The following is a 24,866-nucleotide window of genomic DNA, read 5'->3' on the forward strand; positions in this document are numbered from 1 at the left end:
CAAGTATTTTTCATGACCTAGATTTCTATTATACTCCATGATATTCGGAAGGAATTGTACCTGAAGTCCCGAATTCTTCGCCCATGAACTTCAAACACTCCAAGCGCACCATTTACCAGGGCAAAAGAAAAACTTTCAGACGTTTCATCTTGATTACCCTCTGAGTTTGGTGTCTCTGATACAAAAAAATGGTTTCACATGTAGCAAGCATAAGCCCAAGTCTAACACGATTAAAGTAAGTTAAGCCATCCAAGAGACTAAATATATGTATGTATTAGTTGTGGAAGAACCAATTCATTCTTTTGATGATGAAGCAGTGAGAAGTTGCAAGATAACGAGCTTACTAGAATCAGATAATGATGCCTTGGTGGGTGAAGATACAGTATCCGCTGTCATTGTTGTACGCTCTGCAACAGATCGTGGAACTGTTGGAAGCGTCCATTCCAAAACTGTAAATGGAAGAGCTAACGATCTAAGCTACATGGAGATAGAAAATATCATGAGTAGGTGTATCATGCATTTAACGATATTAGCAAAATGATTATTATATTTCAGCAGGTTAATAAAATTTTCCAACCAGCCCATTCCTTCTACACAAAGTAACCAGAATAATTTTCAAAATTTGTGTAACACAATATAGACATGGACAAAACATTACCTCTTCTTGCAATTATTTCTTTTGAAAAGGGCAGCAGTGAGAAGTTTCAAAATGTGATCAAGATAATTCACGCAAAATCAACAGCAAGCACGAAAAGAACACTATAGACTGAAGACAAGAAATTCCTTCTACTGCTAGGGTGGATGTCTGAAAAATGACGCTGGTCATTGAGAAACACTAAAATAGGAGTCCTGGTACAAGAAATGAAGGCTTTGAAATTACTGGAAATTGTATTACTTTTTTTTTTTTTTTTTTTAAGAACAGTAGATCTATAAATTAAACTAACCTCCCTAAAAGATGAGAGAAGCATTCAGTCCAAACGTGATCTGTAAGATCAAGAATCTGGAGATGGAACAAAAATTAGTACAAAGAGCCAAATTTATATCATACTACAGTTTCTTCTTAAAAGAAGTAAATTAAAATACTGGATAATTCATTATGCTTGGGTGATGGATAGTGATGTCAAGCACAATACTCAACTTCTTTGTGGGGTGAACAGAATTGTTTCAAGAAATATGGTTTGAAAGAAATTGAAGGCATCTGATAAACTGTGGGATGAGAGAGTTGATTAGCTAAACATAAGACACTCTCTTGCTGTTCTTCATCAACTATTTGCAACTTTTATTTTATAGAATATCTTGCATAGTTGGAGATCATTTTTGTAATTTTCCTTGTGTTGTAACTTCTACTAGAGACGTCTGTAACCTTTTTAGAGTTTGGATTTTCTAATTGTACAAGGGTTCCTCCTATACTCATAAAGAGAGTAGTCATACTTGGTAACTTTTCACTAATTTAGTAAAAAAAATAATATATCTATTTGTTTTTTTTTAGCAAAATAGTTAATTCTTCTCACAACTTGCATGTGTGAAGGTTAACTTCTCACTAATTTAATAGATTTTTTTTACAACATAAATTTATAATTAATTAACTAAATTTGAAAAATTACATTAATCACATTATTGAAACTATCAATTGAGAAGTTGAGATAACATTGTCCAAAAATGATTCTCCAACCCCCTATCTTTTAATATAGTAATGATTCTAACCAAGACTGAATTATTGTAGTGGAGGAGCTTAATAGAAAACAGTTAAAACTTCAAGATTCTTCGGGCACCAGCACAAGGATCTTTACCTAGTTGGAAAAGCATCAGTTATTTACCATTCGATTCTTATTTATTTGAAGCATAGAAGTTCGTCATTGCCAGACTTCAATTAATCAAAACAATAGAAGCCTTCTCAATATACTATGACATATAGATTCCTTACCTTCGGAATCTCCCCTCAACATCATTTAACAAGAAAAGGAATAAATCATGAGACCACTCACAAATCGAGATTCATAGCCAAAAACACGACAGTAGAACGTAAAGCAATTGGCCCATTCTCCACAGCGTCCCCTCCTTGTTTCAATAAGCTGCATGCAAGAGAGAGTGAAACTAAAACATGTATAATTTATATAGGGACTTCTTGATGGGATAAATAAAGTTGAATACCTTTATTGGATCATTGAAGCGTGGGAAACGTGTAACCATTTGGCATGAGTTACAGCTGGAGGTGTAAAAAGGAGAAAAAAAAAAAGAGAGAGTAGACAAAAAATGAAGATTAGACAAGAAGGGAACAAGAAAAAAAGAACATCAAATACGTGAGGTAATTCCATCATTCACCAACTCATCTAAAGCCTGAAACTGAAACTGAACCTCTATGCCTATTATTTACCACTATCAAAAAGTTGAACAAAATTGGAAATGGTCCTCAATTCAGCCAGTCTTTTCTTCCATATTATATATAAAGGCCATTCAAAAAAGATAACATTAACAAAGTAACCTTTAATTTAGAGAGTGAGAACACAAGCACATAATATATTTGCTTGTTTAGCTCAGCATAGAATTCTGTACAAGTTCCTTCTTATCATTCCTGCATTGTTCTGGTAGCCATTAGGTGTTTCTTTTCTTTTAGTTAGGTTAGTTCACTGTGGAAGACTGACATTGTGCTTATTTTGTTTTGGTTGTCTATGGGTGACAAGAGTAATAACATACTCTTTCTAAGGACTATTTTGCTTTGTGAATGTTTTAGAAAACTTCCTTCCTGACAATCAGATCTTTTTGGAAACATATCAGTGACAACTATTTGATGTGGATTGAGAAGAACTGAAATAAAAAAGAGACAATCATAAATGACGATTGATAATAATGCAGAAAAGATGATTTGAAGATGACCACTACTCGAAGAGATGGAAAAAGTAGGAAAATTTTCTTGATAATGGGAACCAGGCAAAACCTAAACCTTCAAAATCGTAAAAAATGCTTAGTTTGTGTAAATGAACTTTATCCAAAAAGGCATGGGTCAAAGTGAAGGGAAATTATCCTGGTTTCATCTTGGCTATAATAGAATAGATAATAAAGCTCCCTACCACCGGAGTGGCTCTTGAAGATATTGCCAACGTGACAATTAGAGTGAGTTTGGGATAACTATTAAGAGTACTTGTAGTACAACACTTTTGGAAACAACACTAGTTAAATGTTGAACCTATAAGCAATTTAAATGTTAGAATTTTCGAATGCACTGTTGGCAATGTACCAGCAAAAAGTGATTTTCATTAGTTAAAGCATTTTTAATTATTCTAAAAGATCAACTCGCTCTTAATAGACTTGCAAGGCACAACCCCTAAGTAAGGCTTAATGAAACTCGTTGGAGAGAGCTTGAATGAGAAAAGTTCTCATGCAAGGTAAAAAGATTTGCAAGGAAAAGGTAAAAACAGAGAAGCTTCTATTGTTGGGAGCTCTTGGAGAGTGGCTCACCAAAAGATTGGAATCTATAGGTCTCCACCTCTCGATAAATGGATAGGATTTATATAATACATGGAAAAAGAACACCTAGGATCGCCAGTAGAGAACCCCCTGACACAACCAACTAATACAAAAATTCCTTTCAACCAACATTTATAAAAAATGTGTTGTTACAGAAAAACAATTGGAAACTGCACTCCAAGAGGAGGCCGTGAATCGCACAGAGCCACAAAAGACAAGAAGAAAAGTTATCCTTGAAGACTGTAAGAAAATCTGAAATGAACAAGAAATATAGAGACCAAGTATATTAACGCTTGTAACAGCCTTAGTTAATCAATTCAGGTTTTGAGAAATAATATGACGTCGTGTTTTCTAAATGCTATTGCAAAGGTTCAGCAGCAATGCCCTTCAAATCTGCCGTATCATGCATGCTAAAACGTAGAAATGATTAGTTATTGAACTTTTAACCCAAAAGTAGCATAAGCAGGATAATTGCAACCTGCAGTACTAACCTATTTAAAGAAGGATATGAAAATAAAATACAGCATATTCATCTTCATGACTATTTATTTTAATGTGAAAAATTATTAGTCATCATCAAAGATTAACATGATGTTAATTAGCACACCACTCAATAAGATCATGGGCATAGGGGCAGAGAAATTGTTAAGTAGCAGGAAAAAAGAAAACAATTCATTATGCCCAGTTTTCTTCATAGTTTGGCAAAGAATATAGTTTACATAATCATAACTGTGTAATAAAACAGAGAAGAAATCTAGCAATATAGAATGATGAATCCAGAAGCATAAGCCTAACCAAAAGCATTCCACATACCCATATACTTCAACTCGGTTAGCGCCAAACTGAAGTTCTGAAGGAAGTGGATCGCCCATATCTTGAAATGTTGTTGCATCTCCACAATGTTCACAAGAAGGTGCATTAACCCACCTTTAAAAGTAATAAATTAAATCAGAAGTTTCATAAACCAATGATGTTAGTGCATCACATGATTCAGGTTACATCCATAAAGAACCATAGAAGCATATTGACCAAGGATTACAACTTGACTCTCAAAGTAATTGCAGTTTAATAATCCATCCAATACAGTCGTCCAAGGCAAGTACCTGAATAATTGTTTAAACCAGAAAAGAAGCTGCAACAAGAAGGCATGGTCTTGTTCCAATTTCGATGGTTCGTACTTTCCCTCCTACAACAGGTTCACCAAAATGACTAATTGTCAAGCATTCACAAACTTTTTCATATGAAGATGCCTAAACCTATTAAGCTAGAGCAACCAAACTTTGAAAAATAAAGTCATTAATTAAAAACAATAAGAATTGCAACAGAGTCCGTGGAAAGTTGCAAAGCCACAAAAATCAATTAGATTTAATTAAAAATATATATATGCAATTAGAATGCTTTAACAATAAAATGCCAGAATATTTTGGTATCTATGTCTTACCATGTGTAACTGACTAAGTTAAGATATCCAAGATACTGAAATTCAGAATAAAAAGAATAAAATTGTGCCAATAAGTTTGGAACAGAGATTTGGCTGGGACACTACAAGCATCCACTCCCTTGTCTCCATTGATTTAATTAAAAACATATATATGCAATTAGAATGCTTTAACAATAGAATGCCAGAATATTTTGGTATCTATGTCTTACCATGTGCAACTGACTAAGTTAAGATATCCAAGATACTGAAATTCAGAATAAAAAGAAAAAAGTTGTGCCAATAAGTTTGGAACAGAGATTTGGCTGGGACACTACAAGCATCCACTCCCTTGTCTCCAATCATAGGCATTACTATATTCAAAATCATAATGGAGCGGTTTACTGGTAAGCAGGGAGAATGGTTTCAACAAATTGCCCGTAAAATCGTATGACATATCAAGAAAAAAGAATGAAACAAACAAACAAGCAAAAGAAATGGCATCAAATTAAGTGATACCTTGGCCAGGGAGACAAGTGCTTTCTCTTGAAGCTCTTCCACAGGAACAGTTTTCCTTGCAGACTCTTGCCTTATTGGATCCTCATACTGCAACAAATAGCAGGTCGTCAAAAGTGTAAAGAGCAAACAATTCTGGCACGGACAATACAAAAAATGGATACACCAACACATCATTATTCACAAACATCATCAGTTATCAACTTAACCACAAAAATTCTCAATGTCGATTGTTTCTCATGCCAAACGTACAAAGGAAAATCAAATTAAAAACACAGCTTAAACAGAAAAAGAAAAGAAAAAAAGAAAGCAAATACCAAGCGAACTTGATCAATATAGCCGTTTATCCTCCTCACAAACTTCTCCGCACTATCATCCATAACTAGCTTCTTCGACACAGACGCTATCTCCTCCTCCTAAATTCAGTCCCAAAATCAGAAAATAACAGCAAACATTCTCCAACACGAAAAACGAAGATCAATAACGCTGAACTGAATCATCTTCACACAAAAATTGATCGAATTACTAAACAAAAAACCTTCCGATCGGATTCCAGCAACTCCGTAAGAGTTCTTTCCACGCTAAGTTGATTTTCCTCCTTCTGATACGCTGTCTTCTTCACTAGTCGATCACAACAACTGAAACTTGTCCAGTATATACAGCCATGAATCGCATCGTTTTCATCGAATCTCTTCACTTCAGAAACAACAGTGAAAACACAAATGACTTCGGTTTTGATACCTTCCTTCCCGGGTTTCCTTCGCTGTAAGCTGTAACCGACGGGAAACAGAAATAACCTCGGCGGGATTCTATAATAGCTTAAATAAATAAACAGTTGGCAAAACCGTAATTCCCTCAAATATTATAATAATAATAAACAACATCAATTTAAATGCAAACTTCCGTTTCAAAAAATTTAAGTATTAATTTGTATTATGGGAATAAAGACTTTTTCATAAGTGAAATCTCTAGCTATCTGCTAACTAGCAGTGACTTAAGCTGTTACAAATGATATTAGAAGTGACTTAGGCTGTTACAAATGATATTAGAGTTTGGACGCTCTCCACGATCTCACATCAGTTGAAGAGGGGAACGAATCGTGAGCCTAACAGCGATATAACGAACCAAAATAGACAATATCTGTTAGTGGTGAGTTTGAGCTATTACAAAAACTCTAATTTAAAAACTGAAGAAAAAACGTGTCTTAATTGTTAGAGTTGCGCTCGTGACCTTCAACTTTGAAAAATTTTTAAATTTTAGATATCGAATATATATATATATATATATATATATATATGATTTTGTTTATTATAATTTATAAAGAAATCTTAATTTAAAATGAGGAATGAATGGCAACATTGAAATTAGTAGCCTCAAACGCCCTATTTTGGAGATTATGTATTTTACAATTTTATTTTTGAAAAAATATTTTAAAATGATGTAATTTAAATAGTAGAAATTTATGAAAATACGTATCCATGAAATATATAATTACACTAAAAGAATATTTTTTTAAAATATATAAATATATTATTTTATGCTATAAACTTATAAACTTATTTAATTTTCGAGACGTACCGTTACATATTAATTATATTATCTTTTAAAAATATTATTAAACATATTTTGAGTGATTTTTTGAACGGAAGATCTTGGGAGCTATCTCAAAACAATTACTCGGTAACCTATTGGGTGAAGTGATTATTCAATAATCCCTTAAGTGAAAGCCCTTTCAAGTTTTCTACCTATGAACGTGAATCAAATATCTTTAGGAGCTATCTCAAAACATTACTTAGTAATCTCTTTAGTGAACCGATTACTTGGTAACCCCTTGTGTGAAGCCCTTTCAAGGTTTCTACCTACAAGCGTGAACCTAAGATCTTGGGAGCTATCTCAAAATATTACTCGATAACCTCTTGGGTGAACTTACTCGGTAACCCCTTAAGTGAAGCCCTTTCAAGCTTTCTACCTACAAGCGTGAACCGAAGATCTTGGAAGCTATCTCAAAACATTACTCGGTAACCTCTTGAGTGAACCGATTACTTAGTAACCCCTTAAGTGAACCAATTACTCGGTAACTCCTTAAGTGAACTCCTTTCAAGTTTTCTACCTACGAGTGTGAACCAGATCTTGGGAGCTATCTCAAAACATTACTCAGTAACCTCTTGAGTGAACCGGTTACTCAGTAACCCCTTAAGTGAGAAGTCCTTTCAAGTCTTTTACCTACGAGCGTGAATCGAAGATCTTGGGAGCTATCTCAAAACATGACTCGGTGACCTGTTAGATGTTTCAAGAATTAGGTTCTAATAAAGAGCTAAGATGAAACATAGGTAACAAATGGAGAAGGAACACAGGCAAATTCTTCATATTGATTCAAATACATCATCAATGTTCACAAGACATCTATACCTAATAAACAGCATCATTTATAGAACTCATTCATACATTTATTGACTCCTATTGTCCAAATCTTGTAGAACTGGCATTAAGGTGTATGCAAACCTTTGAATGTCTCAGGTTCAGATGTCATTCACTAGTGGAGGTGAGTTAGCATATTTCCATGTTGCATGAATCATGCTATCATAACTTCTATTTCCAGCTACCTCGCCTTCGGGTACTGCCTCGGAAATCTCGTTCAGGTCGTCTTTGTCGAGCTTCACTGTCAAGGAAGCGATGTTGTGCTCCAAATTCTTTATCTTGGTTGTGCCTAGTAACAAAAAAGACAAGAACAAGTCCTGAAACGAAAAGAAAGTATCTGTACGAGAAAGTGATAGGTTTATGAAAGATTTTTCATCTTTGTTCTTGTCGGTAAAATTATAAATTTAGTTAGGAAACTTTTGCGGTTTTGTTTATTTAGTTCTTAGGTCCTTCTCTATTTCTTAGTCATGGTTTACGTGTTTAAACTCCGATCGTATACTTGGGTCTCTTCCTACTCTATATATTCACATAAAAGGAAGGAAGCCCGGGCTAATCAAGTTTCTATGTTATTAAAAACTAGGAGAGAGAACCGAAGTCAAGGAAGGAGAATCATATGAGTCCTCCTTAATTCACAAAGCCTAAAGTTGACGTTTTAATATCGATTTTCTAAAAAAGAAATAGAAAGCCGAGCAACCAGTGAAGCTCTTTCTGTATTTATGGAATCATTAGAACTGCAGGCCCAGCCTGCTGACCCACCAAGAGTCTACCACTTCTAACCAAATCAACTAATATTTAGACAGGAACGAGACTAAGTTAGTCGAAAGATGGTTATTGGTTTGAGGATCACTTGGAATTGGAACAACGTCATCTCCTTGTTGGAGAACCCATGCAAGAGAAAGTTGAGCAGGAGAGCAATGGTGCTTGTCAGCAAGCCTCTCTATTCGTGTGTAAAAGCACTTGTTCTTCTCCAAGTTTTCTTCGATTCATCGAGGATGCAAGCTCTAAGAAAAGAAGAGATTAGACACGAGTTTTGAAATTTACTTCAGACTGATCAAAAAGTGTCCTAATCAAAGCATTATTAAACTCAAACTGAGAGAGAAATAGTGCAAAATAGATACCAATAGGCTCTCAGCAGGCAAACTTTCCACAACGGCTTTACCAGCAAAGAAGCCTCGACCGAGAGGGCTGTAAGTAACAATACCTATTCCTAGATCTCTACAAAACAATCACAGGGCAATGTCCTCTTATTCAGCAAAGAAAAAACATGACATAAAAACGAGAAAAACAAGCTATCTAACAAGGCAAAAGCTAATCATTTAGGTCCCATTTGAGAATGTTGTTAGGATCGCTCAACAACGCACACGCTCGATCAAGATGAACACAAAGAACAAGGAGAGAGAAAATTCAAGGAGGAATATGTTGAGGTTTATGGGGAGTGAGTGTCCCACATTGGTTAATTTAGTGGAAGATCATGGGTTTATAAGTGAGGAATACTAACTCCATTGGTATGAGGCCTTTTGGGGAAGTCTAAGGCAAAGCCGTGAGAGCTTATGCTCAAAGTGGACAATATCATACCATTATGGAGAGTCGTGATTCCTAATAGAATATTGGTTATAAAGGTTTTATTGATGGACAATATCATATCATTGTGGAGAGTCGTGATTCCTAATAGAATATTGGTTATAAAGGTTTTATTGAGAGCTTATGCTCAAAGTGGACAATATCATACCATTATGGAGAGTCGTGATTCCTAACAGAATATTGGTTAAAGGTTTTATTGATGACTCAGGTATGTACAAGATAAAATACAAAGAATGAAGATTTGAGAGCACTCTCCAATGAGATATATATATGGTTTCAATTTACTAAATATAGCTTTCAAACATTTAAACTATAAACATCAGTCCCAATATAAACATCAAAAGCCTTAAACATTAGGGATTAGGACACTCAAGAGGTGTAGGTATAGAGTCCAAGGTTTGAACATTAATGGAACAATTATTTCTTACTACCAAGTACAATAAAGCCAAATTGTAGTTCCTAGCTTTGAACTTAATAAATCACAGTTGTTGGGAGAATCTGGGATTAAAATATCAAATCATACTGATAGGAATGGCATTAGAAAGAAATTAGGAATATTATAAGGGTATATTATAATTAGTTAGAGTGGTTGCTATGGTTTTTGGTTATAAATAGAGGGGGTGGGAAAGGAGAAAGTTAAAGTTGAGATCCCACATCGATTAGAGAGAGAAACGAGTACCAGCAAGGACGCTAGGCCTCCAAAGATGGGTTTGAGCTGGGTTGTTACAAAGGGTATCGAGCCAAACACCGGATGGTGTGCCAGCGAGGACGCTGTGCCATATGCTAGCAGTGGGATTTGACTGTTACAAATAGTATCAGAGCCAAACACTGGGTAGTGTGCCAACAAGGATTTTGGACTCCCAAGGGGGTGGATTGTGAGATCTCACATCGGTTGAAGAGGTGAACGAAGCATTCCTTATAAAGGCGTGGAAACCTCTCTCTAACGAACGCGTTTTAAAACTTTGAGGGGAAGCCCTTAAGGGAAAGCCCAAAGATGACAATATCTACTAGCGGTGGGTTTGGGCGATTACAGAGTGTCAACGAGGACACTGAGTCTCGAAGGGGGTGGATTGTGAGATCCCACGTCGGTTGGGGAAGAGAGCGAAGCATTCTTTATAAGGGTGTGGAAACCTCTCTCTAGCATACGCATTTTAAAAACCTTGAAATAAAACTCGAAAGGAAAAACCCAAAGAGGGCAATACAGTAAGGGTCTATCATATACCTGCAGAGAGGAACAATCTCGTCCTCAATGTCACGTGTCCAGATCGACCACTCCATCGGTAGAGCCGTAATTGGATGAACTGCATGTGCTCTCCTTATTGTCTGTGGATTGGCTTCAGACAAACCTATATACTTAATCTTTCCCTCTTGCACCAGTTTTTTCAGCTCACCCATCTACAAATCAAGAACATATATCTCAAAACCAATCTACTAACAACAAATTGGGGAAATGAGCAAGGGCTATTTACAGTTTCTTCAATAGGTGTAGACGTATCAGTACGATGTTGATAATAGAGATCAATGTAGTCTATGTCAAGGCGTTTCAAGCTAGCCTCACAACATGCCCGCACATACTCTGGGGTTCCCTGCACTGTCAAAGAAAGTCCAACCCTTGTAACCCCAAACTTTGTGGCTATCTGAACTTTTTCTCTTGGTAACTGTTTCAAGGCCTGGAAAGGGGGAAATAGTGAAGAGAAAGACCTGTTGATTATGTGCTTATATTGGCTGTGGAACCATCATTCAAAAGCAGAGCTGAGTACCTTTCCAATCAGGATTTCGTTAGAATGGGGTCCATACGCATCAGCTGTATCGAAAAAAGTGATTCCCTTATTGAAAGCTTCCTTTAGTATTGAGATGCCATCTTCATCAGATAAAGAAGAATTGTAGATTCCAGTCAAGCTCGTACATCCAAATCCCAATTTTGAGACCTGGAGTTCATAAAAATATGAGAAAATAAAGCTTGAGAAAGGTTTTGTTCATCAACTTTCCTCATTAAACTTGAGAATGAACATTCAGCTAAAGGCATTTGAGTTTTACCTCAAGTCCCTGACTTCCAAGTTGCACTCTGGGAATCTGAACTCCTTGCCCCTCTGCCATTCTTGTCACTCTAACTCTTGTAAGCAGAAAGTTAGTGAATTCTTTTAGTAGTCTGATGAACCAATCCTCAAATATATATATATATATATATAGGACCAAAATGTAGAGGGAATATCACGTGGGGATCAACAAAATGACATTCATCATTGCTTACAACACAATCTTAGCACTTCAAATTGAAAATATAATATATATATGTATATTTATATAGGACTTCTTGTTCATCATTGCTTACATTACAGTCTTTCACAGTCTTTCACTTCAAATTGGAACATTTTATTTAGTACGTACTAAAGGGTGAACCCCACTAGAAGGGGTTTTTGTTTTCCTTCCAATTACTAAATTCTCTCAACCATTTTCAAGATCTGAGTAAGCAAAAACCAAGCAGTTGATAAGATTAGCAGACTGTTTAGCTGTAGAAGTCAACCTAAGGGACTATAATGCTTCCATTTCCACCGATCAAGAACAGTTTCTACAACAAAATTTGTAATGGAAACGGGAAAACTAAAATGGGGACTTACCTCGATTCCTTGATTTCCCAGTTTCACTTCCGAATTTGGATACTCAACCCGTCAGCCAGTTTCAGAAGTCTGCATAAATAAGCACTAAAAAGTGCTGTCAACATGTACGTTTGTAACTTATATTAATGATACATTGTAACTTATCATTATATTAATTAAAGTCGTAAACTATCAATAAACAATTTAGACGCTAATTTAAGAATATCTCGACCATCAATCTCATAACACGTGTGGACACAGTTTGTACATTTGTTTAAACGATTGACAACAAAAAAAGACAGAGGTTTCTAGGCATTATTGTTTGTTCCTTTCTCTATCACTGAAGCAAAAAAGAAAAATCGGAATAACCAGAGGATTGTGTCTCGTCACCATCAAAGGTCAGCCATCGGCCCCATTTCTTTTATTTTCTTTTTATTTTTCTTTAATTTTATTTTCATTCAATATGATCAAGATGAGCACAGATTCATCACACCCAGTTTNTTCTTTTATTTTCTTTTTATTTTTCTTTAATTTTATTTTCATTCAATATGATCAAGATGAGCACAGATTCATCACATCCAGTTTTTCCATCCACCCTTTTGCCTCTCTTGCTTATCAGATTTCTTTTATAGAGATTCGATTGATCAAAACTTTTTCAATCGAGCTATACTCGAGCTAATTCGTGGGTCTTTAAAGTTTAGCTCACTTTTACGGTACAATTCAATCAATCAAGGCACTTACTCCTGACCATGTAAGTCACTTCCTTCCCTTCCCCCACCAAAAAGGTACCATCTTGCATTAATTTGCTTTGAAGTAGTTAGAAGGATGACTTCTAAGTTCGGCTTGTGCAACTCGAAGTTAAGAGGTCGGCCTATGTTTTAGTTAGGGTTATTAACTCTGCGAGCTATATAAACTCGACTTGCCTAAATCCGAGCTATATTAATTTTTACCAATTATAAACTCATAAACCAAATGAAATTTTTGCTATATTGATTAAAGATATTGCTAAGTTATGGTTAATTCTACTGGACAAAACAAAATGACATAATTTTACTTGATTTTAAATTTTTGAGTTAGCCTACGAGTGTACCAATTACTCGGTAACCTCTTGGGTGAACCTATTACACGATAACCCCTTAAGCAAACTCCTTTCAAGTTTTCTACCTACGAGTGTGAATCGAAGATATTGGGAGCTATTTCAAAACATTACTTGGTATCCTCTTGGGTGAACCGATTACTCGGTAACCCCTTAAGTGAAGCCCTTTCAAGTTTTATACCTACGAGCGTGAACCGAAGATCTTGGGAGCTATCTTAAAACATTACTCGGCAACCTCATGGGTGAACCGAATACTCGGTAACCCCTTAAGTGAAGCCCTTCAAGTTTTCTACCTACGAGCATGAACCGAAGATCTTGGGAGCTATCTTAAAACATTACTCGGTAACCTGTTATCAATGTTCACAGTACATCTATCCCTGATAAACAACATCATTTATAGAACTCATTCATACATTTATTGAAAAAGATGGTAAAATAAGTTGAACTCCTATTGTCCAAATCTTGTAGAACCATCATTAAGGTGTATGCAAACCTTTGAATGTCTCAGGTTCAGATGTCATTCACTAGTGGAGGTGAGTTAGCATATTTCCATGTTGCATGCATCATGCTATCATAACTTCTACTTCCAGCTACCTCGCTTTCGGGTACTGCCTCAGAAATCTCGTTCAGGTTGTCTTTGTCGAGCTTCACCGTCAAGGAACCGATGTTCTGCTCCAAATTCTTTATCTTGGTTGTGCCTAGTAACAAAAAAGACAAGAACAAGTTCTGAAACGAAAAGAAAGTATCTGTATGGGAAAGTAATAGGTTTATGAAAGATTTTCCATCTTTGTTCTTGTCGGTAAAATTATAAATTTAGTCATGAAACTTTTGCGGTTTTGTTTATTTAGTTCTTAGGCCCTTCTCTATTTCTTAGTCATGGTTTACGTGTTTAAACTCTGATCGTATAGTTGGGTCTCTGCCTACTCTATACATTCACATAAAAGCTACAAATTCACATAAAAGGAAGAAAGACCTGACTAAGCAAGTTTCTATGTTATTGAAAACTAGGAGAGAGAACCGAAGTCGAGGAAGGAGAATCATATGAGTCCTCCTTAATTCACAAAGCCTAAAGTTGACGTTTTAATATCGATTTTCTGAAAAATGAAATAGAAAGCCGAGCAACCAGTGAAGCTTTTTCTGTATCTACGGAATCATTAGAACTGTAGGTCCGGCCTGTTGACCCACCACATGTCTACCATTTCTAAGAAAATCAACTAATATTTAGATAGGAATGAGACTAAGTTAGTCGATCGGTTTGAGGATCACCTGGAATTGGAACAACGTCATCTCCTTGTTGAAGAACCCATGCAAGAGAAAGTTGAGCAGGAGAGCAATGGTGCTTTTCAGCAAGCTTCTCTATTCGTGTGTAAAAGCACTTGTTCTTCTCCAAGTTTTCTTCGATGAATCGAGGATGTAAGCTCTAAGAAAAGAAGAGATTAGACATTACTTCAGACTGATCTTACCATCGTCTAAAAAAAAAAAAGAAATGTCCTAATCAAAGCATTATTAAACTCTAACTGAGAGAGAAATAGTGCAAAATAGATACCAATTGGCTCTCAGAAGGCAAACTTTCCACAACGGCTTTACCGGCAAAGAAGCCTCGACCGAGAGGGCTGTAAGGAACAATACCTATCCCTAGATCTCTACAAAACAATCACATGGCAATGTCCTCTTATTTAGCAAAGAAAAAAATATGACAGCAGCATAAAAAAGGAGAAAAACAAGCTGTGTAACAGGGCAAAAGCTAATCATTTATGTCTTATTTGATAACTATTTGATTTTTTTCGCTTTTGTTCTTTATTTTTGAAATTTAAACTTGTTTCTCATCAAAATTCTTTGTCATACTCCAAAAATTAAAACAAGTTTTTACAAACTATTCGTTTTTAACCTTCAAACTTAGCTTGGATTTTGATAACATAGGTAAAAAGTAGATAGAAAAACAAACAAACTCATAGATAGGACGTAGAAATAGTATTTGTAAGCATAATTTTCAAAAACTAAAAACCAAAAGTCAAATTGTGAGATCCCACGTTGTTGGAGGGGAACAAAATACTCTTTATAAAAGTGTGGAAACCTCACACTAGTAGACACGTTTTAAAAACCTTGAGGGGAAGACCGAAAGGGAATGCTCAAAGAGGACAATATCTGCTAGCGGTGGACTTGAGCTGTTACAAATGGTATCAAAGCCAGACACCAGGCGAAGTGTCAGCGAGGAAGTTGAGCCCCGAAGGTGGTGGACACAAGGCAGGGTGCCAACAAGGATGCTAGGCCCAAAGAGGGGTGAATTGGAGAGTCCCACATCGATTGGAGAAGGGAACGAGTGTCAGCAAGGACGCTCAGGGGAGGTGGATTGTGAGATCCCACATCGGTTGGAGAGGTGAGCAAAACACTCTTTATAAGGGTGTGGAAACATCTTCCTAACAGACGCATTTTAAAAATTTTGAGAGAAAGCTCGAAAGGAAAAGTCCAAAAAAGACAATATCTACTAGTAGTGAGCTTGGGCTATTACATAAGCATTGATTCAGTTGGTTCAAGGGAGGGTTCAAGTACCTCAAAACACTTGGTTTATCTTACAGTTCAATTATCCATTATATTTCAATACATTAAGGGTCTATCATATACCTGCAGAGAGGAACAATCTCGTCCTCAATGTCACGTGTCCAGATCGACCACTCCATTTGTAGAGCCGTAATAGGATGAACTGCATGTGCTCTCCTTATTGTCTGTGGATTGGCTTCAGATAAACCTATATACTTAATCTTTCCCTCTTGCACCAGTTTTTTCAGCTCACCCATCTACAAATCAAGAACATATATCTCAAAACCAATCTACATAACAACAAAGTGGGGAAATGAGCAAGGGCTATTTACAGTTTCTTCAATAGGTGTAGATGTATCAGTACGATGTTGATAATAGAGATCAATGTAGTCTATGTCAAGGCGTTTCAAGCTAGCCTCACAACATGCCCGCACATACTCTGGGGTTCCCTTCACTGTCATAGAATGTCCAACCCTTGTAATCCCAAACTTTGTGGCTATCTGAACTTTTTCTCTTGGTAACTGTTTCAAGGCCTGGAAAGGGGGAAATAGTGAAGAGAAAGACCTGTTTATTATGTGCTTATATTGGCTGTGGAACCATCATTCAAAAGCAGAGCTGAGTACCTTTCCGATCAGGATTTCGTTAGAATGGGGTCCATATGCATCGGCTGTATCGAAAAAAGTGATTCCCTTATTGAAAGCTTCCTTTAGTATTGAGATGCCTTCTTCATCAGATAGAGAAGAATTGTAGATTCCAGTCAAGCCCATACATCCAAATCCCAATTTTGAGACCTGAAGTTCATAAAAATATGAGAAAATAAAGCTTTTGTTCATGAACTTTTCTCATTAAACTTGAGAATGAACATTCAATGACTTTTACCTCAAGTCCCTGACTTCCAAGTTGCACTCTGGGAATCTGAACTCCTTGCCCCTCTGCCATTATTTTCGCTCTAAATCTTGTGAGCAGAAAGTTAATGAGTTCTTTTAGTAGTCTGATAACCAATCCTCATATATATATATATATATATATATGTAGGACCAAGATGTAGAGGGAATATCACGTGGGGAATCAACAAAATGACATTCATCATTGCTTACATCACAGTCTATCACTTCAAATTAAAAATATAATATTATATTGTAACGGTCCAGATCCATTGCTAGCAGATGTTGTTGGGCTTTCCCTTTCGGGCTTCCCCTCAAGGTTTTTAAAACGTGTCTACTAGGGAAAGGTTCTCACACCCTTATAAAATGTGTTTCGTTCTCCTCACCAACCGATGTGGGATCTTACAATCCACCCTCCTTTAGGGCCCATCATCCTTACTAGCACATCGCCTGATGTCCACCTCTTTCAGGGCTCAGCCTTCCTGCTGGCACATCCAATTGATGTGGACCCCACCAAATCCACCTCCTTCGGGGTCCCAGCATCCTTGCTGGCACATCGCCTCATGTCCACCCCCTTAAGGGCTCAGCCTACCCATTGACACATCGCCCAGTGTCTGACTCTGATACCATTTGTAACGGCCCAGGTCCACCGCTAGCAAATATTGTCCTCTTTGGGCTTTTCTTTCCGGGCTTCCCATCAAAGTTTTTAAAACGCGTCTAGTAGGAAAAGGTTTCATTTTCCTCCCAACCAACGTGGGATCTTACATATATATATATATATATTTTGGACATCTTATTCATCATTGCTTACATCACAGTCTTTCACTTCAAATTGGAACATATATAATATTTAGTACGTACTAAAGGGTTAACCCCACTAGAAGGGATTTTTGTTTTCCTTCCAATTACTAAATTCTCTCAACCATTTTCAAGATCTGAGTAAGCAAAAACCTAGCAGTTGATAAGATTAGCACAGACTGTTTAGCTGTAGAAGTCAACCTAAGGGACTATAATGCTTCCATTTCCACCGATCAAGAACAGTTTCTACGACAAAATTTGTAATGGAAACGGGAAAATTAAAATGGGGACTTACCTTGATTCCTTGATTTCCCTGTTTCACTTCGGTATTTGGATACTCAACCCATCAGCCAGTTTCAGAAGTCTGCGCACTAAAAAATGCTGCCAACCTGTCCCAAAAATTAAGAAATTTTTTTATACTAATGATACATTGTAACTTATCATTATATTAATTAAACTTGTAAGCTATTAATAAACAATTTAGACACTAATTTAAGAATATCTCGACCATCAATCTCATCACACGTGTGGACACAATTTGTACATTTGTTTAATCGACTGACAACTAAAAAAAGACAGGTTTCTAGGCATTATTTTTTGTTCCTTTCTCTATCGCTGAAGCAAAAAAGAAAAATCGGAATAACCAGAGGACTGTGTCTCGTCTCCATCAAAGGTCAGCCCTCGGCCCCATTTCTTTTATTTTCTTTAATTTTATTTTCATTCAATATGATCAAAATGAGCACAGATTCATCGCACCCAGTTCTTCGATCCACCCTTTTGCCTCTCTTGCTTATCAGATTTCCTTTATAGAGATTCGATTAATCAAAACTTAGTTTGTTTCCCAATAATGTTTTTGAGTTTTGGCAGATTAGGCGAAAATTCAAATCTCTAAGTCAAAATTACATATATTACTTTTTCAATCGAGCTATTCTCGAGCTAATTCGTGGGTCTTTAAAGTTTAGATCAACGGGTCAAGACATATATTCTCGACTAAATAAGTCCCTAAAGTACAGTCTTATATTCATTTGCTTTGAAGTAGCTAGACGGATGACTTCTAAGCTAGGCTTGTGCAACTCAAAGTTGAGAAGTCGGCCTATGATTTTGTTAGGGTTGTTAACTCTACGAGCTATATAAACTCAAGTTGCCTAAATCCAAGCTATATAAACACGAGCTATATTAATTTCTACCAATTAAACTCATAAACCAAATTACATTTTTGCTATATTGATTAAAGATATTGCTAAGTTATGGTTAATTCTACTGGACAAAACAAAATGACATAATTTTTACTTGATTTCAAACTTTGGTGTTAGCCTATGAGTGTACCAATTACTCGGTAACCTCTTGGGTGAACGTTCACCCGATAAGCGAACCCCTTTCAAGTTTTTTACCTACGAGTGTGAATTGAAGATCTTGGGAGCTATCTCAAAACATTACTTGGTTCCTCTTAGGTGAACCAATTACTCGGTAACCCCTTAAGAGAAGCCCTTTCAAGTTTTATACCTACGAGCGTGAACCGAAGATCTTGGGAGCTATCTCAGAACATTACTCGGCAACCTTATGGGTGAATCGATTACTGGGTAACCCCTTAAGTGAAGCCCTTTCAAGTTTTCTACCTACAAGTGCAAACTGAAAATCTTGGGAGCTATCTTGAAATATTACTCGGAGGGCCCATCATCCTTACTAGCACATCGCCTGATGTCCACCTCTTTCAGGGCTCAGCCTTCCTGCTGGCACATCCAATTGATGTGGACCCCACCAAATCCACCTCCTTCGGGGTCNACCCCACCAAATCCACCCCCTTCGGGGTCCCAGCATCCTTGCTGGCACATCGCCTCATGTCCACCCCCTTAAGGGCTCAGCCTACCCACTGACACGTCGCCCAGTGTCTGACTCTGATACCATTTGTAACGGCCCAGGTCCACCGCTAGCAAATATTGTCCTCTTTGGACTTTCCCTTCCGGGCTTCCCATCAAAGTTTTTAAAACGCGTCTAGTAGGAAAAGGTTTCATTTTCCTCCCAACCAACGTGGGATCTTACATATATATATATATATATTTTGGACATCTTATTCATCATTGCTTACATCACAGTCTTTCACTTCAAATTGGAACATATATAATATTTAGTACGTACTAAAGGGTTAACCCCACTAGAAGGGATTTTTGTTTTCCTTCCAATTACTAAATTCTCTCAACCATTTTCAAGATCTGAGTAAGCAAAAACCTAGCAGTTGATAAGATTAGCACAGACTGTTTAGCTGTAGAAGTCAACCTAAGGGACTATAATGCTTCCATTTCCACCGATCAAGAACAGTTTCTACGACAAAATTTGTAATGGAAACGGGAAAATTAAAATGGGGACTTACCTTGATTCCTTGATTTCCCTGTTTCACTTCGGTATTTGGATACTCAACCCATCAGCCAGTTTCAGAAGTCTGCGCACTAAAAAATGCTGCCAACCTGTCCCAAAAATTAAGAAATTTTTTTATACTAAAGATACATTGTAACTTATCATTATATTAATTAAACTTGTAAGCTATTAATAAACAATTTAGACACTAATTTAAGAATATCTCGACCATCAATCTCATCACACGTGTGGACACAATTTGTACATTTGTTTAATCGACTGACAACTAAAAAAAGACAGGTTTCTAGGCATTATTTTTTGTTCCTTTCTCTATCGCTGAAGCAAAAAAGAAAAATCGGAATAACCAGAGGACTGTGTCTCGTCTCCATCAAAGGTCAGCCCTCGGCCCCATTTCTTTTATTTTCTTTAATTTTATTTTCATTCAATATGATCAAAATGAGCACAGATTCATCGCACCCAGTTCTTCGATCCACCCTTTTGCCTCTCTTGCTTATCAGATTTCCTTTATAGAGATTCGATTAATCAAAACTTAGTTTGTTTCCCAATAATGTTTTTGAGTTTTGGCAGATTAGGCGAAAATTCAAATCTCTAAGTCAAAATTACATATATTACTTTTTCAATCGAGCTATTCTCGAGCTAATTCGTGGGTCTTTAAAGTTTAGATCAACGGGTCAAGACATATATTCTCGACTAAATAAGTCCCTAAAGTACAGTCTTATATTCATTTGCTTTGAAGTAGCTAGACGGATGACTTCTAAGCTAGGCTTGTGCAACTCAAAGTTGAGAAGTCGGCCTATGATTTTGTTAGGGTTGTTAACTCTACGAGCTATATAAACTCAAGTTGCCTAAATCCAAGCTATATAAACACGAGCTATATTAATTTCTACCAATTAAACTCATAAACCAAATGACATTTTTGCTATATTGATTAAAGATATTGCTAAGTTATGGTTAATTCTACTGGACAAAACAAAATGACATAATTTTTACTTGATTTCAAACTTTGGTGTTAGCCTATGAGTGTACCAATTACTCGGTAACCTCTTGGGTGAACGTTCACCCGATAAGCGAACCCCTTTCAAGTTTTTTACCTACGAGTGTGAATTGAAGATCTTGGGAGCTATCTCAAAACATTACTTGGTTCCTCTTAGGTGAACCAATTACTCGGTAACCCCTTAAGAGAAGCCCTTTCAAGTTTTATACCTACGAGCGTGAACCGAAGATCTTGGGAGCTATCTCAAAACATTACTCGGCAACCTTATGGGTGAATCGATTACTGGGTAACCCCTTAAGTGAAGCCCTTTCAAGTTTTCTACCTACAAGTGCAAACTGAAAATCTTGGGAGCTATCTTGAAATATTACTCGGTAACCTCTTGGGTGAACCAATGATTCGGTAACCCCTTAAGTGAAACCCTTTCAAGTTTTCTACCTACGAGTGTGAACTGAAGATCTTGGGAGCTATCTCAAAACATTACTCGGTAACCTCTTGGGTGAACCAATTACTCAGTAACCCCTTAAGTGAAACCCTTTCAAGTTTTCTACCTATGAGTGTGAACTAATCTTGGGAGCTATCTCAAAACATTACTCGGTAACCTCTTGGGTGAACCGATTACTCAGTAACCTCTTAAGTGAAGCTCCTTCAAGCTTTCTACCTACAAGCATGAACCGAAGGTCTTGAGAGCTATCTCAAAACATTACTCGGCAACCACATGGGTGAACCGATTACTCGGTAACCCCTTAAGTGAAGCCCTTTCAAGTTTTCTACCTACAAGCATGAACCGAAGATCTTGGGAGCTATCTCAAAACATTACTCGGTAACCTGTTATCAATGTTCACAGTACATCTATCCCTGATAAACAACATCATTTATAGAACTCTTCATACATTTATTGAAAATGATGGTAAAATAAGTTGAACTCCTTTTGTCCAAATCTTGTAGAACCATCATTAAGGTGTATGCAAACCTTTGAATGTCTCAGGTTCAGATGTCATTCATTTTTGGAGGTGTGTTAGCATATTTCCATGTTGCATACATCAAGCTATCATAATTTCTATTTCCAGCTACCTCGCTTTCGGGTACTGCCTCAGAAATCTCGTTCAGGTCGTCTTTGTCGAGCATCACTGTCAAGGAACCGATGTTCTGCTCCAAATTTTTTATCTTGGTTGTGCCTAGTAACAAAAAAGGACAAGAACAAGTCCTGAAAAGAAAAGAAAGTATCTGTACGGGAATTTGTATGCAGAAGGTAGAAGATAGCTCAAAATAATAGGTTTATGAAAGATTTCCCATCTTTGTTCTTGTGCTATAACTTCCGTAAAATTATAAATTTAGTCACGAAACTTTTACGGCTTTGTTTATTTAGTTCTTAGGTCCTTCTCTACTTCTTAGCCAGGAAAGGGGGTTGGTTGATGATGGATATTCGGGGGACCCATGGTTTACGTGTCTAAACTCCGATCGTATAGTTGGGTCTTTGCCTACTCTACGAATTCAAATAAAAGGAAAACCTGACCAAGCAAGTTTCTGTGTTATTGAAAACCAGGAGAGAGAACCAAAGTCGAGGAAGGAGAATCATATGAGTCCTTAATTCACAAAGCCTAAATTTAACGTTTTAATATCGATTTTCTGAAAAAGAAATAGAAAACCGAGCAATCAGTGAAGCTCTTTCTATATCTACAGAATCATTAGAACCGTAGGCCCGGTTTGCTGACCCACCACGGGTCTACTACTTCTAACCAAATCAACTAATATTTAGACAAGAACGAGACTAAGTTAGCCGAAAGATGGTTTGAGGATCACCTGGAATTGGAACAACGTCATCTCCTTGTTGGAGAACCCATGCAAGAGAAAGTTGAGCAGGAGAGCAATGGTGCTTTTCAGCAAGCTTCTCTATTCGTGTGTAAAAGCACTTGTTCTTCTCCAAGTTTTCTTCGATGAATCGAGGATGCAAGCTCTAAGAAAAGAAGAGATTAGACACGAGTTTCGAAATTTACTTCAGACTAATCTTACCATCGTCTCAAAAAAAAAAAAAATGTCCTAATCAAAGCATTATTATTTCCTAACTGAGAGAGAAATAGTGCAAATTAGATACCAATAGGCTCTCAGCAGGCAAACTTTCCGCAACGGCTTTACCGGCAAAGAAGCCTCGACCGAGGGGGCTGTAAGGAACAATACCTATCCCTAGATTTCTACAAAACAATCAAGGGGCAATGTCCTCTTATTTAGCAAAGGAAAAATATGACAGCAGCATAGGCATAAAAACGAGAAAAACAAGCTATGTAACAAGGCAAAAGCTAATCATTTAGGTCTCATTTCATAATTATTTGATTTTTTTCGTTTTTTGTTCTTTGTTTTTGAAATTTATACTTGTTTTCTCATCATTTCTTTACCGTATGTTTTTATTTTTTCTTAGAAAACGTTTGAATTCTTAGCCAAACTCCAAAAACTAAAACAAGTTTTTACAAACTATTCTATTTAATCTTCAAATTTTAGTTTGGATTTTGAAAAAACAAAGAAACTGATAGATAGAACAGTTAATTTTCAAAAACAAAAAACCAAAAGTCAAAAAGGTTATCAAACGAAGCTTACAAAGTAAAGAAATTATGGTTCTCTACTCCTTGAAGAGATTCAGTTACCAATGGGTGACAACCACCAGTGATCAAGATACAGATGCAAAACATGGATAGGACCACTCAAGAGGTGTAGATTTAGAGTCCAAGATTTGAACATTGATGGAACAATTATTTCTTACTACCAAATACAATAAAGCCAAACTGTAGTTCCTAGCTTTGAACTTAATAATCACAGTTGTTGGGAGAATCTGGGTTTAAAATATCAAATCATACTGATAGGAATGGAATTAGAAGGAAATTAGGAATAGTTGTTATGGCTTTTGGTTATAAATAGAGGAAGTGGGAAAGAGGAAAGTTAAGCTGAGATCCCACATCGATTGGAGATGAACGAGTGCCAGCGTGGACGCTGGCCCCAAAGGGGTGGTGGATTGTGAGATCCCACATTGATTGGCGAGGGGAACAAGTGTGTGAGATCCCACATCGGTTGGCGAGGGGAACAAGTGTGTGAGATCCCACATCGGTTGAAGAGGGGAATGAATCATTCCTTATAAGGGTATGAAAACCTCTCTTGCATATGTGTTTTAAAACCTTGAGGGGAAGCCCAAAAGGGTAAGCCCATAGAGGACAATATATGCTAGCGGTGGGCTTAGGCTGTTACAAATGGTATTAGAGCTAGACACCGGGTGGTGTGTCAACGAGGACGATGGGTCATCTGCTAGCGGTGGGCTTGGGCTGTTACAAATGGTATCAAAGCCAACACCGAGTGGTGTGCCGGCGAGGACGCTGGCCCCAAGGGGGTGGATTGTGAGATCCCACATCGATTAGGGAGGAAAACGAAACATTCTGTATAAGGATGTGGAAACCTCTCCCAAACAGAAACGTTTTAAAAACCTTGAGGAGAAACCCAAAAGGGAGAACCAAAAGATGACAATATCTACTAGCGGTGGACTTGGGGTTTAGTTGGTTTAAGGGTTGAGTGATCTCAAGAAAGGGAGGGTTCAAGTACCTCAAAACAGGTTTATCTTGTAGTTCGGTTGTCCTTTATATTTCAATACATCACGGGTCTATCATATACCTGCAGAGAGGAACAATCTCGTCCTCGATGTCACGTGTCCAGATCGACCACTCCATTTGTAGAGCCGTAATAGGATGAACTGCATGTGCTCTCCTTATTGTCTGTGGATTGGCTTCAGATAAACCTATATACTTGATCTTTCCCTCTTGCACCAGTTTTTTCAGCTCACCCATCTACAAACCAAGAACATATATCTCAAAACCAATCTACAAGTACTTGTTAGTGCTATCACTAATGAAAAAAGGAACAAAAAATTAGTATAATGAACAACAAAGTGGGGAAATGAGTAAGGGCTATTTACAGTTTCTTCTATAGGTGTAGATGTATCAGAACGATGTTGGTAATAGAGATCAATGTAGTCTATGTCAAGGCGTTTCAAGCTAGCCTCACAACATGACCGCACATACCCTGGGGTTCCCTTCACTGTCATAGAATGTCCAACCCATGTAATTCCAAACTTTGTGGCTATCTGAACTTTTTCTCTTGGTAACTGTTTCAAGGCCTGGAAAGGGGTTAATAGTGAAGAGAAAGACCTGTTTAT

The 24,866-nt window shown here is 37.0% G+C and overlaps 3 protein-coding genes and 1 pseudogene across 9 annotated transcripts in view; all 4 read right to left on the reverse strand.

Annotated features, from left to right (window-relative positions):
• LOC111798864 (peptide-N(4)-(N-acetyl-beta-glucosaminyl)asparagine amidase-like) overlaps window positions 1-6,362 on the reverse strand; it is a 7,527-nt gene extending 1,165 nt beyond the window's left edge. The window contains exons 1-12 of the mRNA XM_023682215.1: window positions 5,937-6,362; window positions 5,716-5,814; window positions 5,402-5,488; window positions 4,569-4,651; window positions 4,279-4,392; window positions 2,152-2,206; window positions 1,986-2,072; window positions 945-1,000; window positions 730-849; window positions 578-590; window positions 345-477; window positions 61-175 (exon numbers count right to left, since the gene is read on the reverse strand). Coding sequence (XP_023537983.1) covers window positions 61-175; window positions 345-477; window positions 578-590; window positions 730-849; window positions 945-1,000; window positions 1,986-2,072; window positions 2,152-2,206; window positions 4,279-4,392; window positions 4,569-4,651; window positions 5,402-5,488; window positions 5,716-5,778 — 926 coding nt within the window. The 5' untranslated portion in view covers window positions 5,779-5,814; window positions 5,937-6,362. The remainder of the gene's footprint in view (window positions 1-60; window positions 176-344; window positions 478-577; window positions 591-729; window positions 850-944; window positions 1,001-1,985; window positions 2,073-2,151; window positions 2,207-4,278; window positions 4,393-4,568; window positions 4,652-5,401; window positions 5,489-5,715; window positions 5,815-5,936) is intronic.
• A 1,374-nt stretch (window positions 6,363-7,736) lies between these two features.
• LOC111798285 lies at window positions 7,737-13,672 on the reverse strand (annotated as a pseudogene).
• Window positions 13,463-17,721, reverse strand: LOC111798282 (probable aldo-keto reductase 1). The gene is made up of 8 exons (XM_023681334.1): window positions 17,606-17,721; window positions 16,508-16,583; window positions 16,252-16,419; window positions 15,961-16,161; window positions 15,713-15,885; window positions 14,637-14,733; window positions 14,357-14,510; window positions 13,463-13,788 (listed from the first exon to the last, which is right to left on the reverse strand). The coding sequence occupies exons 2-8, from the start codon at window positions 16,565-16,567 to the stop codon at window positions 13,601-13,603; spliced, it is 1,041 nt and encodes a 346-aa protein (XP_023537102.1). The 5' UTR covers window positions 16,568-16,583; window positions 17,606-17,721; the 3' UTR covers window positions 13,463-13,600.
• The window catches only part of LOC111798283 (perakine reductase-like), a 10,858-nt gene continuing 2,502 nt past the window's right edge, over window positions 16,511-24,866 (reverse strand). The window contains exons 6-10 of one of the 7 annotated variants that reach the window (XM_023681335.1): window positions 22,770-22,866; window positions 22,478-22,631; window positions 21,648-21,852; window positions 19,679-19,772; window positions 16,513-16,583 (exon numbers count right to left, since the gene is read on the reverse strand). In XM_023681335.1, the coding sequence (XP_023537103.1) occupies window positions 21,665-21,852; window positions 22,478-22,631; window positions 22,770-22,866 (439 nt within the window). In that variant the 3' untranslated portion in view covers window positions 16,513-16,583; window positions 19,679-19,772; window positions 21,648-21,664. Of the gene's footprint in view, window positions 16,584-19,678; window positions 19,773-21,647; window positions 21,882-22,477; window positions 22,632-22,769; window positions 22,867-24,135; window positions 24,326-24,866 lie in introns of those variants that run through there. The other 6 variants (XM_023681336.1, XM_023681337.1, XM_023681339.1 and 3 more) reach the window with 6 other exon arrangements.

This window comes from Cucurbita pepo, chromosome LG07 (genome assembly GCF_002806865.2).
Source record: "Cucurbita pepo subsp. pepo cultivar mu-cu-16 chromosome LG07, ASM280686v2, whole genome shotgun sequence".
In the NCBI taxonomy this organism is placed as follows: domain Eukaryota; kingdom Viridiplantae; phylum Streptophyta; class Magnoliopsida; order Cucurbitales; family Cucurbitaceae; genus Cucurbita; species Cucurbita pepo.

What these genes read in the sequence shown, in the direction of transcription:
- LOC111798282 (XM_023681334.1), bottom strand. Translation starts at nt 16,567, where the DNA reads ATGGCAGAGGGGCAAGGAGTTCAGATTCCCAGAGTGCAACTTGGAAGT. An exon ending in TTGGAAGTCAGGGACTTGAG is followed by an intron (nt 16,420 to 16,507) that starts GTAAAAGTCATT and finishes TATGAACTTCAG; the next exon opens with GTCTCAAAATTGGGATTTGG. An exon ending in ACGAAATCCTGATCGGAAAG is followed by an intron (nt 16,162 to 16,251) that starts GTACTCAGCTCT and finishes CCCCCTTTCCAG; the next exon opens with GCCTTGAAACAGTTACCAAG.